Genomic DNA, 15789 nt, shown 5'->3' with positions numbered 1-15789 from the left:
TCAGACCATAAGAAGTAATCAGTAGAGCTCTTGAACTACATTGAAATTTCCAGCTCGGTGTGAAAAAATTCTGGTGTCTTTCAATTCAGGCAAGCAGCCAGCATGCTTGATAACACCCTTGGCAACACCCTTTAAAATATAGCAAGAGATAAAAAAGTGGCCTGGACAGTGGCTGCCAGCTGCTGAAATTGAAATCTCCTTGCATGTTCACCATTTAAGTGGTAAGACTTCTGCACTTGTATCAGGAACAGATAATTCACTAGGTTTAGTAGCCCATCGTCCCAGCCACGCTGACTATAACAGCATTGCATTGGTCAAATGTGGCTTTGTGAGCTGCTAAGTGTGCAGAGCATATCTTACATATTCAATTTCAGGTAGGAAGTCTTCCATACCAGCAAAGCCCTCCCAACAAGCAGAAGTAAAATGACCTGATACAAAGATGAAGTCTGGGTACCCAGTCAGGCATCTGGGATTTTATTCCTCCCCAGTTACTAGCTTGCAACCGAACATGAACAAGTCATTTGGTGTCTTTTCCACTCTACAGTATACGTAAGTTCTACCTGCAAAATATTTCTAGCAAATATTTTTTCTATCTACTTTAGGAAAATATTTACCTGAAGTAAACATGGTATATGTGATAAATATTAACAGATATCTGATATGACATATGTATGACAGAAAACTCAGGACCGAAAATTTATGGCTTCTTGCCATCTGTGATACCTTATATGTTGTAGTATTAAAAATGTGATACAATTTTCCATTTCTTTCTTTTGTATTTTCATTCATGTGCTTACAGAATTGGTGTTAATGCATCAAAGGGTGACCATACAGTCCAAGTCATTTCCTGTGTCTAATATTTTAATAAATGATGTTGTTTAGTGAAGTTAGGAAACAGAGCAAAGCGTTGAACTGTAACATCAGAATATTGAATATTGTGTGTTTTAACTTTATCTGTGAACAGTTTGGTCTCCTAGTACAAGCATTTATTGAGTTGACCATGTACAAAAGTCTGCTTGAAGAAAAGACAGGCAAAGGCATCTACTGAAATGACTGGAAAACCAGTGCCTTCTTATTCCATTCCCATGGATTAAAAAAAAAATAAAAATAAGTTGAAGTGTGTGGGCAAATTCTTATTTCTTGTTAGTTTCATACCAAAGTGTGATTCTACATTCACCTCAAAATCTGAAATTGCAGAGACTAGAGCTTAATTCTAATCACAGTTTATACTTTTCCATATTTAAAAAAATAAGTGATCTTCAAGATGTTGCTTTCATGTGTGAACCCAGGCATATCAAGAGATCTGGGTAATCTGAGCAATACGAGGGCTTGCTGATTATATATCTGCTCCCTCACTGAGAACTGTCTCCATAGTTTCTAGAGGGCAAGCCTTGGATTCCAAGCAGCAGCAGTAGCAGTCATAGTCCTCAATAGTATGTGAGTATAAACCACTCCTCCCGGCCTCTAAATCTTGTACTGTTCAGGACTGAAGCTACTCCAGTGAGGAAGGGAATAAACTCATAAATCACATAGAATAGTTTCTTGCACAATACTTTACTACTGTCCCATTAGGACAGAAGCAATCTTTTTGCCTTAAGAAACCGAATGCTAACTATGGCCCATTCAGACATGGAAAAAACCCCACTGTTTACAGGACAGAATGCAGGGGGTTAATAAGGTATGGGGGGTTAATTTGGCTTTTGTAGACAGTAGCAATAAATCAATCATAAATAATAACATTTGACCTGTAATTAGCACTGTATGAAATGAGTGATAGTTTTTCCTTTTCCTTGGTCTGTGTGCAATTTTTAATTAGTAAAAGGTTTAAATGATTAACTTTTCTGCTAAGCAAGGATTTTAAGTTGCTAAAATAAAGACAGAGAGCGAGCAGGGGAAAGAAATTCATCCAAGGTTTGCAAATAAGCCTGTGCACGAGTGCTTCAAACGTGGCAAGGCTAGAACAAAATGTCCACCTCTATGGGACAATTTCTTCATCATACAGTTTATCTTATGTATTTGTTTTGTATAATTTCACTGCAGCACGAGGGAAGATACTAGATACTTCTGGCAAATGAAAACAGGCAGGAGATGTTTTGGAAAAAATGAAGATTAAATATTTCTCATCCTGGAAGGAATGTTCATAATACCTTGTGTCTTTTAGTTCTGTATGAGGTGACTTTCAGAGCATCTCATGAATAGGGACAGCCCAATGCATCTGCTTTGAAGAAATACCCATTCGTAAATATATTGGTATATATATAGCTAAGTAAAGGAAACCAGTTTTCTTTCCAGCTTTTCTTTGCCAAAGTTATGTTAGTGCTTGTGTTGTTTGTTTTGGGAACATGTTTTGTATTAGGTCTTCACAGCTGTAATGAAAGAATGGAAAGTGTTAGTGAGAAATTCTGTTTTCTAGTGTTTTAGATGGCAAAAATTTCAGGGTAGGGCTGTTTAACAGTATATTTCATTAGGACAACTGGTTCTGATTATACTAAGGACATAGTGATATAGAAAACGTGCCAGTCACATAAGCAGATGGGAGATGCCAGCCCAAGTCAGTTGTATGTCCTGGTATGCCATGCTGACAGCAAGCAGCACTGGGTCACTCTAGGGACAGAATAAGCCCCAGGAAAATAAAAAATTGTTAATTTGTAGTTAAACCTCAAAGGATGACACTTGTCATGCTCTTTATTTGCATAAACTCTTTATCACTTTTGATAATATTATTTACACAAAAGGTCAGAACCCCTTAAATGTTACTGGGTTTTGCCTCAACTCATTGAAAAGTGAACTCTCAGACTAATTACATATTGTGTGAAGAGATAATGATTTTTACCATTTGATCCTTCTACAGTGTTTTGCCTTTTGGTTTTCCTATCTTTATTTTTTGTTATTTGGATACAAAGCTCAGAAACAGAAACTCCTCATCTGTCTCCTCTCCATCATGAGCTGCCATACAGGACTTCTGGTCAAACCCTGTAGAGAGGAGAACCACAAACCACTCCTATTTTTCTTGAGGGCCTAACTGCCAACTGTTGAGCTTCTACAGAGAGGCCAGTTTTATAAGCTATTGTATATTTTGGCTACTGAGATTATAGAAATACATAGGCAGAGCAGGTAGAGGCACTGCAATATGGACTTTGCCTCTTGCTCAGAATCCAACTACTGTTTGTTGCAGCCTGTCTGTTGCACCACTGGAGTTTGTCATCCAGCATAGCGATTGACAATAACTCACCTTCCATCTAGGTATTAAGTGTGCCTGTTGATTCAAATGAACTCAAGTAGAGTAATAATAGATGGCTAAATTAGATATCTGAAATTCATGTGCATTTATTTAATTTTCTTATATCAGGGTACATTTTCAAATTGTAAAAGAAATTATAAAATCTCTTATGCTAAGTTCACCCATCCTGGTGCTAAAAATATTGTGTGTTTACTGAAATATCACTTTACATATTGACAAGTACTACAGTAATAGAAGTAGGGTTTTGCTGTTTCTAAGCTTGGCAAGAAGACAGTTATTCTTTTTCCTATCATCTTCCAAATTCACCATCACTTTCTAGTAAAATAAGGCTGTAGGTAGAAGAAGAACAGGATGTCCTAGAGTTTTGCAAATTATTTTTGTGGATAATAGATAACTACCCTGTTTTTCAATCTGCTTTAAAACCCTTCATGTTGTTGTTGCTGCTGTTTATGAAAAAATCATGAAGCAGAGAACAGTTTGCCTGAGAGTGTAGCAGACTGCTAAACAAGTTATGACGTCCCATGGATATACTGAATCTGAACTAAATGGCCATAATTTGAAATCATCACTCTTACCTCTGGGAAATAGTGTTTAAACTACTGAAGAGAGTGGAGGTTTTCCACCATTAGGTGAAGGTTGTATGTCTAGTAGCAGAAAAAAGTCAACATTAACATCTTCCTGACAAATTTCCCTCAGTATAAAAGTGTCATAGATTAAAAAAAAATTCATTTAAAAAAAACCCAAACAAAAACACAAAATAAAAAAAATTGGAAAAGAGAAAAAAAGAAAGATGGAACAAATATAATTAATCTCAGCTTTGTTCATACTTCAGCTGGCTGCATTACATGCTGGAACATCTTTTTTTCTCCTTTTCAAATGCATCCCTTCAGCTGATGGCTGCCTTTTGGTAATGCAGGTGAACCACACGTATGCAATATCCTTTCCACTAGCTCTGCTTGCTAAGTTTTGACTGTTCAGCCCATTGCACTCTGCAGATTGAAAACAGTAGATCTACATAAATGACTCTCAACTTTATTGTAGTTTGACTTGGTTGATCAGTAAAATAACAACCAAGACATACCATTGAAAGTTATTTGAAAACTAGTGAAATTAGCTAAAATTAAGTCAATTTTATGATGTGTGCATTAGATGGAAAAAAACCAAAATAAATTGATTTTTTTTTTCCCATTCAGGAGTAATATTTTCTCAAATTGATGACACACATTCAAAAAAAAAGTTCACAAATCAAGCATAAAATGGTTTGGTGTCTGTCAGACAAGGATGGAATAGATGCATGTTATTCATATTGGTTCAAAGTTAAATAAAGAGAGTAAGAAACCATTAAAACAAATCTGACTAGTGCTGAAAACAGGATACATAAAATACTACATATTTGAAAAAATACTATTTTAAGTTTCATCTGTATAACTTTTATACCAAAATGTTGTCTACTATTGCTGCTTCATGACTGAAGTCCAAGCATGTGGCTGTGACCCTTTTTTCAGGCTGCAGGCACAGACTCATCTGTCTCAGGACTTTGATTGCCAGAGATTCTGAAGTTTTTCCCATCTAACATTTACAAAAGGTCTTTTAAACTTTCTGAGTGAAAATTACAATGGAAAAATCATTCTAGATTTTGGGTGTCCTCATTGTCAACTAGAAGCTAACATACATTACTGCAGTTATCATGCAATGATGTAAATTCAGCCTACTCTGTCCTGGCACTGCTAAATAAGGCAAATTAGGCCACTTTATGAAATGTTTTCTTTAATCTGGGATTAGTGAAATCTGTAATTATGAGAATATTTTCTGGTTTCATTTGATGGAGAAGCTTTCCCATTTTTTTTTTGAGAGAGATGACAGCTCTAACTCTTCCTAGTGGCAGAAGCAGCAAGGAACAATCTTAAACTTGTGTCAAAGTGTCAATATTATAAGAAGCTGCAAATTCCACATAGTATTTTGATCTATGGAGTGGGTACAGCTAGTCTTCAGAGAACCAGTTAGCCACACTGTGCTGGCTGTCCTAATTTCTGACTTCTGTACCTCTTTGAACTATCTAAAAATATATAAAATGCTTTCATAGTGCTGTTTCCCTATGTAATCCCCTGCTAGAGCTGGCACAGGGATGTTGCATGTTGGTGTGTTGGGTGGTATACTGATCAGTGGAATGAATGCTAATCAGTGTTGTACCTACAAGTGAATGATGGATATGGTCTCCATAAATCCATCTCTGTATGGAGAAGTAGCCTTCACTTGGATGATATGCTGTTCATATGTCTGATTTCACTGGAAGAACCTTGTCTTTTCATAAGTCTTTCAGTAAATCTGTTCTGAGACTTAAATTTAAAAAAATCAAATCACCCAGGCCTTTGTACGATGTGGAGTTTTTCTAAGCTGTACTTCCCATGAGAAAGTTAAGATGTGATTCGCTGAAGACCCAAGCACCAGATTGTGCATGAGAAAGAATACATTTCAGTGGAAGTGGGCTGACATACATGATTTAGAAACAGATTCAAACTTCCTTGAAGTGTGGAAAGCTTGGGTTCCTCTTCAGCACATATGTTTTATAAAGACCACTTGCAAAACTTTGATCATAATCCAATCTCAGGCATGTTCAGATTTAGGGTGTTAGTACTTTTGGGCCTGCAGTATGTTTGTTGTAGGTTTACTTGTTCTAAAAAACCAAGCGGGGAATTTTTCTTTCCCCTGCATCATTATGAAAGAAAAATGTTGATCGGAAGAGTATGGTTTGGCCAGGGTGATTGACACACACAAAAGAACTAGCCAGCAGACCCACATTCCAAGTTGATGGCCCTCAGAAGACTGGGGGTGGTAGTGATGAGGGCTTTTCTTCTCTCCTTGGGAAACAGCAGGCACTTCATTTTTGCCCTGACTCAGGGAGGGTGTTTGTGTGGGGGAGGTTCTGAAGTTCATTTTGTTTTGAACCAGTTCATGTGGCTGCTTCTGGCCCCAGTTCACCTCCATTCTCCCACACCCTGTTCTACCACCATCCTAGACCTACTCAGATTTCGTCGGAGAAGCTTGGCCCTTCTGTGAAGGAACCTTTTGGGGAGGAGGTCGCCCCTTCCCTCCTCTACTCCTGCGCTGGCAGTGGCTTGTGCCCATCAACGAGGCAGGGGGCAGTCCCAGCTAGAGCCAGCTGCTGACAGCATGAGTCTGTGGGAAGAGCCCCTTTTGCCCCTTCCCCTTCTTGGGGCGGGCGGGGAGATCTCTGTTTTGGCTTCTCCCATGTACTGAGGCCTCACGTGGCAACCACCAGAGCCATAAAACACCCCCTGCTGGCCAACAGGGAGCAACTGCAGGCTCTACTCTGCCAGTGATCCAACAGCGCCCCCCGCCGATCGGGGTTAAAATTGCTCCAAAAGGCAGAAAGTACTGAATTGTTTTTTGGTAGGGAACTTTGGGTGCAGGATTATTCTTTAGGTTTTTTTATGTTCTTTTGTTGTTCTGCCCATACGCATATAGCCTTTAATAAAGGACCGTTCTCTTTTTTTTTTCTCCATACTTCCTCAATTGGAGCTTCATAATTTCAGATTTACAGTTGCTTGGAGGGAGGAGCTTGGTCTTCCTCATAACTCATCCTCCTTAGCAAAACATTTCAGTCTCATTAAACTGAGGCAATATTCTATGTAGTATCTTTGTGTTAGAGCAGGTCAGGTGAGATTTAATATTGTATTTCTTTCCACTTGGGCTGTGAAGAGAGCTCTTGCTCTTGTTTGGCTGGGGTTTTTTTTTAATTCTTGTGTTTTTTTTCCCCTCTTTCTTGGATAGTAAAAAATATTTTCAATATTTTCTGTAATTGCTTTCTGTATATCTGCAAGATATGTACCATGCAAATCTAAAGTTAAAGACACTTTTTAAAAGATTCTTAAGAAAATAAAAAATACTGCAGTGACAAATGTGTAAATGCTGAAAATAAACAGTATTCTGAAAGCACTCTGACAACTTTTTTTACATTTGCAGTGCTAAGATGCATAGCAAAACATACCAGTGCTTGGCAAGGTGCTTGTGAACAAAAGGATATGGAAAAATCTTTACAAATCTTTTTAACTGACTGAATAATTTGGACAGTGGAATGATTTGGACATGAGGTTGGCAGACCCAACCAAATAGTTTCAAAAAGTGAACTTCTTAAAGTCAATGCAATCCTGATACGTCTTCCTTGTTCATAACAGTTTGGTGTTCATGGCCTTCTCTCACACTTCCTTTATGGGAAGAGAGCTATGCTGAAAGAATAAAAGACACTCACTTTTCCTCAGAGGAACAAACACAGAAATTGCATTGGTGACAGGGCATTATAATGCTGTACATTTTGAAAAGGGGTAAGACCAATAGGCTGAGAAAAGAGAGACGCAAGATGGTGTGTGTAGCCTGGTCTCGTGTGCTGACAGCAAGGGAAGGGGAGGGCCGTCACAGCCTGCCTAAGATCTTATAGGAAAAGACAGACCCACAGCATACTTTTCTTATAAGTACAGGTCAAAAACCAGAATCTGTCCTAGAAAAGTGGTTATCAAGGGGTATGAAAATAAGGGAGTGAAGATTATTCAAAATTACATCAGCTTCCAAAACTCTGTAGTGAACTGTTGCATCAGAATTCACATGAACAGAAATTAACCCACCCATGGCTTATAGTTGCTTGTTTATTTGGAGACTTGTTTTTCTAAGGAAGGCGTTTCAAACTTTGACAACTGATGAGGTCCTCCTCTGCAAATCTCTTTCATTGTCTTTGGTAATTACAGATAAAGGCAACTGTGGCATGAGGTTGCTATTCTTGTTGGTATGGATTATTGAAGGGCTTCTAACTCCTTCTGAGCACAAATACACATCTACTTGAGACCTTTGGGAGGGGACTTGAACTAAGTCCTTCTACAAACTGGAGCCTGGAGAAATAAAAACCAGGGGTTTGAGTTGTTTAGATTAAGAGAAGTGAGTATTTTAATATCTTAAACTTTGTTAACCTCTTTCAGAAACTTTGTTTGAAACAAGTGACTAAATTTAAGGAATGAAACATGATTCCCAACAGCTTACTTTTCTTTCATATTCACTTGATCATAATTCACTGTCAGGCCAAATCCTCAGCTACCCTTTTCTGCTGAAAAATCTCCCACAGTGTAGATAACAGAGAAGGGTAGAAGTACCCCTCTCTGCTCCCATTCTTTCTGTGCTCTCCAAGATGAACTTACGATTTTAGTTGACTTCTGAGTTTTCCTACTGGCAGTGTATATGCCCTGTTGATATGAGTTCTGATTTATACCCTGCAGAGATCAGAGAATACATGGTGAGTGTATCTCACAACATGGTCTCACTAATCTACCATGGTCTTTCCTTGCATAGTAGATGCTCAGTGCTTTGGAATTCTGCAAAGCATCCATGCTGAGATATGCATGCAAATCCCATGATTTTGTATCCAAAAGTAGATACTTACACTTAGGAGAATCTGGAATACTGTCCTGAATCAGCGTAGATCTGAAATGCAAACTACTCTGCAAATCTTTTGTGAAAATATGTCATCTCAGGCTGAAAACCTGCTTTGGTTGATGATGATAACTGGGAAACTAATGAGCTTAAATAACCAAACTCCAAAGTTTGGTCTTGCAGAGGGACAGGGGGAATTTTGTAAGGGTGGTTCCTAGTGCTCATGAATCATCACAGGACTAGCTGCATCCAGAATTACACATTCTATCTAAGCATCCCTCGCCATTAGCCAAAGGAGCAAAAATGGAAGGAAAAACCTGAATGGTTTTTTGGTATATACCTAATAATAATACCTGTTCTTTTCCTTAAGGCAACGAATAAGTGAAAAATAAGTTTTTAATTTCAAAATTGATAATACTAAGAAACCATGAGAAGAAGAAGAAACTGAGAGGCAGCTGGTAGAAAGGAAGTTTAAATTTCCCTGTCAGATCAGTGGTTTAAGGTTAATAAATTACAGTAATTGAAACTGAGGTAACAACAGTTCTGTGTGAAGCAGACTACTGTCTGTCAGGTTTTGTGGCATTTCTGAGAGATAGGTGGAGCATGTGTCAAGCTTGACAAGTTATTCAGTATGGTATACAAGGTTGGTTCTAGATCTGCCTGCACACTGCATAATATACTTTTTTATTTGCTACCTTTCATTAGCAAAATGCCTCTATTGAATGGAATATAAGCAGGTTTTCACACTACCTTTAGAAACTTGTCTTTTTTGCTTAGGAATGACTGGGGTAGTGGTGGTGAGCGCAGGGCGTCACTTGGGTGTTTGGTTGTTGTTGTTGTTTGTAGTTTGTAGCTTATTGTGAATAAAATTTTTATTATTGTACTGCCAAAACTAATTTTTTCTAGTGCTACTCTGTGCACACTTTTCACTTCTGTGCATACTTGCAATGATAAAAATTTACTTGAATTAGTTATATTTTATAAATAATATATATATTTATATTACATATTATATATATTAGTTATATATATGTTTTAATAGTTTGGGGTTTTTTAATGCCAAATGCTACATAACGGAATGTGTTGCCTTTCTACTCAGATTTCTTCTAAAAATTTTATGAGGTTTATTTACTTTTTTGTCTTCTCCTATGATCATTTAGACCACTGTGGTACATTTGCAAAATTCTGTTTTGCCCTGATTTTATATTGACATAGGTGTAAATGACTACTGCAAGAATTTCACAATTAAGTCTTCTGGATAATGGAGACAGAAAGGATGACTTCAGTAACTTAAAGGAAACCTGTTCTGTTTATTTTAGAGTTAACTCAGTATGGAAAAAGTTTCTCTGTTAAAAAAAAAAATAGAGGGGGGAAAAGACTGAAGCAGATGCTGTCCTTTCCCTTGGATAGTTCAAAATGGTTTGGATTTAAAATTTCAGGCTTGGCAGGAATTTAGTCCTGAAAGAATGTGTACTTGTTAAGTCCTGGCCAAAAAAAAAGATAGAGGGGGGGTGTGTGGGGAGAAAAGTTGTGAAATTAAGAAATTAAAACTGTTAGGAATTCTATTCTTTTGAAGAATAAATTTTAGAAGCCAAACCCTGCATTCTGATTTGTACTGAGGACCACCACACGATACTGTCTGAACTAATAAAACACACGGAACATCACCTAAGGTCAGATACTCAGAATACAAACTGCTGAGTGCTAAGAAGGTATCTGGCTATTGACCTTTCTTTTGGGAGCACAGCCAGCATCAGGGCTGGTATGGGTCTCCTGTGGGAGAAGAGGATGAGAGCCATGGAGAGCACATCAGGATACATGCTCTCCTTGACCTTGCTGGGCCCAATTGCTCTTTGGATGTTTTTCTGCAGCAGGGTTCTGGGAGTAGTGAGGGGCTAGTGAATTGAGCGGAAGTTTTATGCTCTCCTTCTCCCCTTATATCAACTTGTGCTGTAAAAGTGCTGTCACACTAGCCAGAGAGTTGGTTCAGATTAAGATATTTTTTACTGTAAGGGTGGTGAGGCACTGGAACAGGTTGTCAGGAGAAGCTGTAGATGTCCATCCCTTGAACTGTACAAGGTCGGGTTAGATTGGGCTCTGAGCAACCTGGCCTAGTGAGAGGTGATGATTCTATAGTTTCACACTGCCACAGAGATAGTTCCTTCCTCCCATTGCCCAGTTGTTCCCTGGCAGATAAAGCCTGTCTGCTCAGGCTGTGTCAGTGCTCAGGTGTGTGCCCAGATAGGTGCAGAGCTGTGCCCTTGTGAAATCATTATGAATTGCAGGGAGACACAAGACATTATTAATGTAATTCAGATGTTGCCTTACATGTTGTATTCTGACCTCCAACCTTATTTATAAGCTGATGATACATTCTAGAAGGTAATTTTTAAACCAAAGGTAGGAAACTAGGGAGTTGTAGAATTCATACCTCAATAGGGTCAGAGAGCCCTTTACTTTGGGGAAGAGAGTTGGTGGGGGAGTAGGTGATTAAAGATATGTGTGGGAAAGATACTGACATGGTAAATATTATGTGTTTGCTTTGTATATTTATCTATTAATGGGTTTGGGTTTGTTTTTAATCTTTGGACACAGGACCTGTGAAGGACGAAACATCCGGTACAGGACATGCAGCAATGTGGTAAGTGAAGTGTAGCTTTGGTATGATACAAATCATCACATATGACAATCACATCCATATTACAGCAAATAATTTGGTAACGTGATAGTGAGAATATTTTAATTATCTAAATTGCCTTTTTATCACAGACCACAGTTGGTTTCTTGAAAAGTACAGAGATTATGGCCTGATGCTAAAACTATTTGGAAGGGGTTGCAGTCACAACCATCCCGAATAAAGTGTCAGTGGAACTTCGGAGTTGCTATTTACAACCTCCCTGACAGAACCAAGACCACTTGTGTTCACAGTACTATTTTGATAACCAGCTGGTTCACATTGGGTAGTCTGTCACACTGCAGGATTAAGATGTTAAGAGTTGAAGACAAATTAGTAGGAGATATGTGATTCTATGATTCTGTATGTTTCTGTTCACATGTGCCCTCACTGCATTGTAATTCTATTGCATGTCTTAGATTAACTGTTTTACGTCGACTGTACCAATGTTCTGGCATTTTCAAAGGCTCTTGCTTGGCTTTTTTGACATGTGGCAAATAAAGTTTTCGAAACAATAAAATAAGAAACTTCAACTTCTGTCTTAACAAAGTGAAAGTGTGTTTTCACTGGTGAAAATAGAAAAAGAGACTTTCATATGGAAAGTTTTATTGAGTGCCAAGAATAGTAAAGAGTCTCAAGTTACATGGAGAAATGTCAGTTTTACCAGTAAGGATGGAAAATGAAATCAAACATACACTGGGCCAAGCTTTCTCATGCCTGATAGGGTCATATTCAGAAGCTGTTCAATAGGACCTTTGTTTTAAAAAGTTTAAGAGTTTAAGTTAAAAAAATTAATATGTTCGCTCATATTTAGCTTATCTTTTTTTCAACAGACCCCAGTTCATAATTAAAGAAACTGCTGCTATCTGAGTTGTGTTCTCCCACGCAGTAAGATTTCTGTCAGTTCTTAACGAGTTGAACTTTGATAATCCTTGTGGGTCTCTTCCAAGTCAGAATATTCTCTGACTGTCTGAGTCCTCTGAAATTTGTTCTGAGTGTATCCTTTGGGTTCCTGAAGTGTCTCATCAGTCTAACCTTCAGCTTCCCTGACAACATCTGCAGTAGTTAATAGGTAGGTCTGCTGGCAGATTAGCAGTCCAATTTTCATCTAAGGAACTTAGGCTACATCACAACTGTGTAGGGAATGGGAAGGTTGTTTTTTGTATTAGTCAAGCTGCATGCCAAAGCTCTGTGGTATGACACAGAAAGAAAAAAAAAGGTATACTGTTAAAAGCTAATTGGGCTACAATTAAACCCATTGGTTTTCTTTTGGTTATGTGTTCGTGCACATTGTGACAGTCCCTTTCTGTGTCTGGCCTGCCCTGTGTATGTTAAGAACAGTGAGACAAACTAGCTTCGTGATCTGCTGCCATTATCTGTTCCTGGGTCACCTTGATGAGAGGCTGGGGTTTTAACTAGGTTGCAACCTGTGTTTTGGAATCATGCAGTTTAACTTTCCAAGATAAGGAATATTGGTTTTAATATTATTTTTAGCTTAGGTTCTGCTCTGCAAATGTGCACCTGAACAGTTTTCCTTCAAAATAAAACCTTGCATAGTTTTGTCAGGCATACCTTGTATTTGGCAATACTGGCTCCAGAATTTCCAACATAACAGTGAGGCATGCAGCTGCAGAACTCACTTAATTATTTTATATCAAATAAACAAAAACAAAACTTTCAAACTTTCACCTTTACTAGGCTGAAGTCAGTGACAGTTTTGCCACTGAAATATGAAAGCCCAGGACTGGATTTATGATTTCAAACCATTTTTGGGAGAGGTTAAAGAATGGCTTGTGCTACATTGCTCTTGTTCTTAATAAAAGGATTAAAGGAGCGTTCATTTGCTTTATTTTTGTAAACTTGCAAAATTAGCAATAAATCAAACCATTGTCAAGCTTCTGACTGCATTGTGCTTTGACCAGGCCTTCCAAATACAGCTTTATGTCACAAAGAAAGCACTTGGCTGTATTCATTTTGCAGACATTTGATTTTGGGGGGACAGTATTTTCTATTTTTAAAGCATGTTGAGTCTTTCTTTGATTCTTTGTAAGGCCCTTCCATTTACAGTCTTTCCTAATCCCGGGTACTGTCCACCAGTATTCAGAACATCAGGCGTTGAGACCATGATCAGCATCAGAACATGTGGTACAGCCGTGGTAGTCCACAGCCACATTTATCTGGGGCTGGGAACTTGAAAATACCTTGTGCTGCACCAATGTAAATCTAAAGCAGTGTGAGAACCCCAGACTTGAATTTCTGTTCTAAAATTCATTCTATTGCTGCATTGTTTAGCTGTAACACTGAAATAATATTTGTCTCTTTCAGAATAGTTTAAAAAAAAAAAAGTCATATGCTTTGTCTTTAATGAAATTTACTGTTTTGTCTCCAAAATCCAAGGATACATACACACAAAGTGCATCTTGGAAACAATTCATTAACACAATGGCTTGTTGTGGAATTCTGCACTAGAAAAGGCCCATGGTATTTTGTGTGTTTTTGTTAACTCCGTTTTTTCCTGCTAAGATTTCATCCATAAAGGCACTGAAAATCCAGTGGATGGAAGACCTACATTTTCATCTGTTAGATGACAGTCTTTTCTTAAAAGGAAAATGAGAGCAAATACCCCCAGTCTCCCCCTGCAAATGAAGCTATCTATTGTGCATCATTAAAAATTCCCCTGAAATTTCTTTGATTCTTGTGAAAATCAGTGAGTCCTGAAATACAGGTTTCCATTACCATTAGCTTGTGCGTAACTTCAGGAGTTATGTTATTGTTCGTAAAATAACGAGTCTTTTTATTTTTTGCAAGCTGTCTTTCTGTGAACTAACAGAAAGACTATCATGACTGACTTTTATGACTGTGCTCTTGCAGGAAAGAATGGGTAGTCACATATACTAAAAGCAAACTTTTTCAAATGTGAAATTGGAGAATGGGAAGAATACTTCTTGGAGTCTGGCAATGAACACATTTTATAGGCACTATCATTTACAAGATTTTGCTACAGCTGGTTTCAATTCATCCTGAAATTAAATTACAGAGGGGAAAAAGATGAGATAAAGAGAGGCAAGGGGAAAGAGTGGCATGTGTGTTTTTCCACTGACCTATATTAATTATTCCAGGAGTGCTGAACCATTTTGCATAATATAGACTATAAGAGAGATCGATACTACTGTCTGTAAAGCTTTTGAGCAGTCCTTAAAAGAAGAAATCCAGTCCATTATGTTTGTCACTTGCATTGCCTGTTGATGATCATCAACTGGAAAGATTATGGGTATAAAGCCACATGTGTAAACAGTAAAAGAAGGAATGAGAGAATCTGAAGATGATTTAGGGTTGAATTGCATCTGTTTTTTTCTTCTTTCTATTCATACTCACTCAAAGCATGTTTCCAGCCATTTTAGAATATATTCATGGGAGGGAGAGAGTCATTTGTTTTTCTTTAGAAAATTAATCTGACTGTAATGAAAACATGTTTTTGCAGCTATTTGGGTTATTATACTAAACATTAAGCAAAATAAACAAAAATATTTCCAAATTCTGAGTAGGAATTTCTGACTAATTCTTTATTGTTTGTTGTGGTTTTTTTTTTTAAATTTAGCACACTCTTTGTTCCTTCTTCTAAGCACATTCTTAATTGCTGGGTTCTTTTCAGATATTGTACCAGACCATCGTGTTATCTAATTTACCCTTTCTCATTTTCAGTCCTTCTGTCCCTATACTGTGTTTTTCTTTCTCTTCCCTCCATTTACATGAAAATATCTCTGGAAGATATTTGTTGGACTATGTACTGTCTTCATGCCTTCTTTCTTCATTCTTCTCAATTATGAAACTACTTATTGTGATTGAAAACATTTTTATTTTCCCTGGTATTTTTGCACTGCTTTCTAAATCAATCAAAAAAAAAAAGATGCATGAAGCTGACGGTGAAGCTACAGAACATTACTAGGGCTTTCAACAAGGTTTAGAGCAGTTCCATTAAGCCTGGGATAAAATTTGTAGATGGTAGACCCCGTAAATCACAGAACCAAAACTTGTAAACACCACCTGCAACTCTTTTTATATATACCTCTCTTTCTTCACTTGGCTGAACCACCAACTGTAATGACATCCCCCATTTTTTGGCTTGCATTAAGACAATCTACTTCCATCTCTGTTTTTTATCAGCTCATGCTGCATTTTGCATGCAGCACCAGTGATATTGCTTATCTTACTTTCCACAAAATAACACTGTCTTCTTTCCACCCACTAAATCCCAGCCTGTTGTTAAGTGTCAAACCTTAACTTCCATATAAGTGCGTAAGTCTCAGAAGCACTGGCTTATGTGTATGAGAAGCATCATCACCAAGTAGATTTTTTCAGAGCACAAGAATGATTAGGAGGATTTAATTTTTCTACGCAGTGGTGACTAGAAATGCCATGCAAAGTCTTTTGCAATCAA

General features: G+C 37.7%; 1 protein-coding gene across 6 annotated transcripts in view; it reads left to right on the top strand.

Annotated features, from left to right (window-relative positions):
- Positions 1–15789, top strand: part of ADAMTSL1 (ADAMTS like 1) — a 180373-nt gene that overhangs the window by 16861 nt on the left and 147723 nt on the right. For all 6 annotated transcript variants that reach the window (XR_007630626.1, XM_050329953.1, XM_050329950.1 and 3 more), the window contains one exon: positions 11273–11318. Coding sequence is in view for 5 of the 6 variants with exons in the window: in XM_050329953.1 (XP_050185910.1) it covers positions 11273–11318 (46 nt within the window). In the remaining variant the exon portion in view is untranslated. The remainder of the gene's footprint in view (positions 1–11272; positions 11319–15789) is intronic.

Source organism: Myiozetetes cayanensis, unplaced genomic scaffold (assembly GCF_022539395.1).
Source record: "Myiozetetes cayanensis isolate MyiCay16 unplaced genomic scaffold, myiCay2020 scf4, whole genome shotgun sequence".
NCBI lineage: Eukaryota > Metazoa > Chordata > Aves > Passeriformes > Tyrannidae > Myiozetetes > Myiozetetes cayanensis.
Note: the sequence above shows the minus strand (reverse complement) of the source record. Positions and strands in the feature narration are given on the sequence as shown.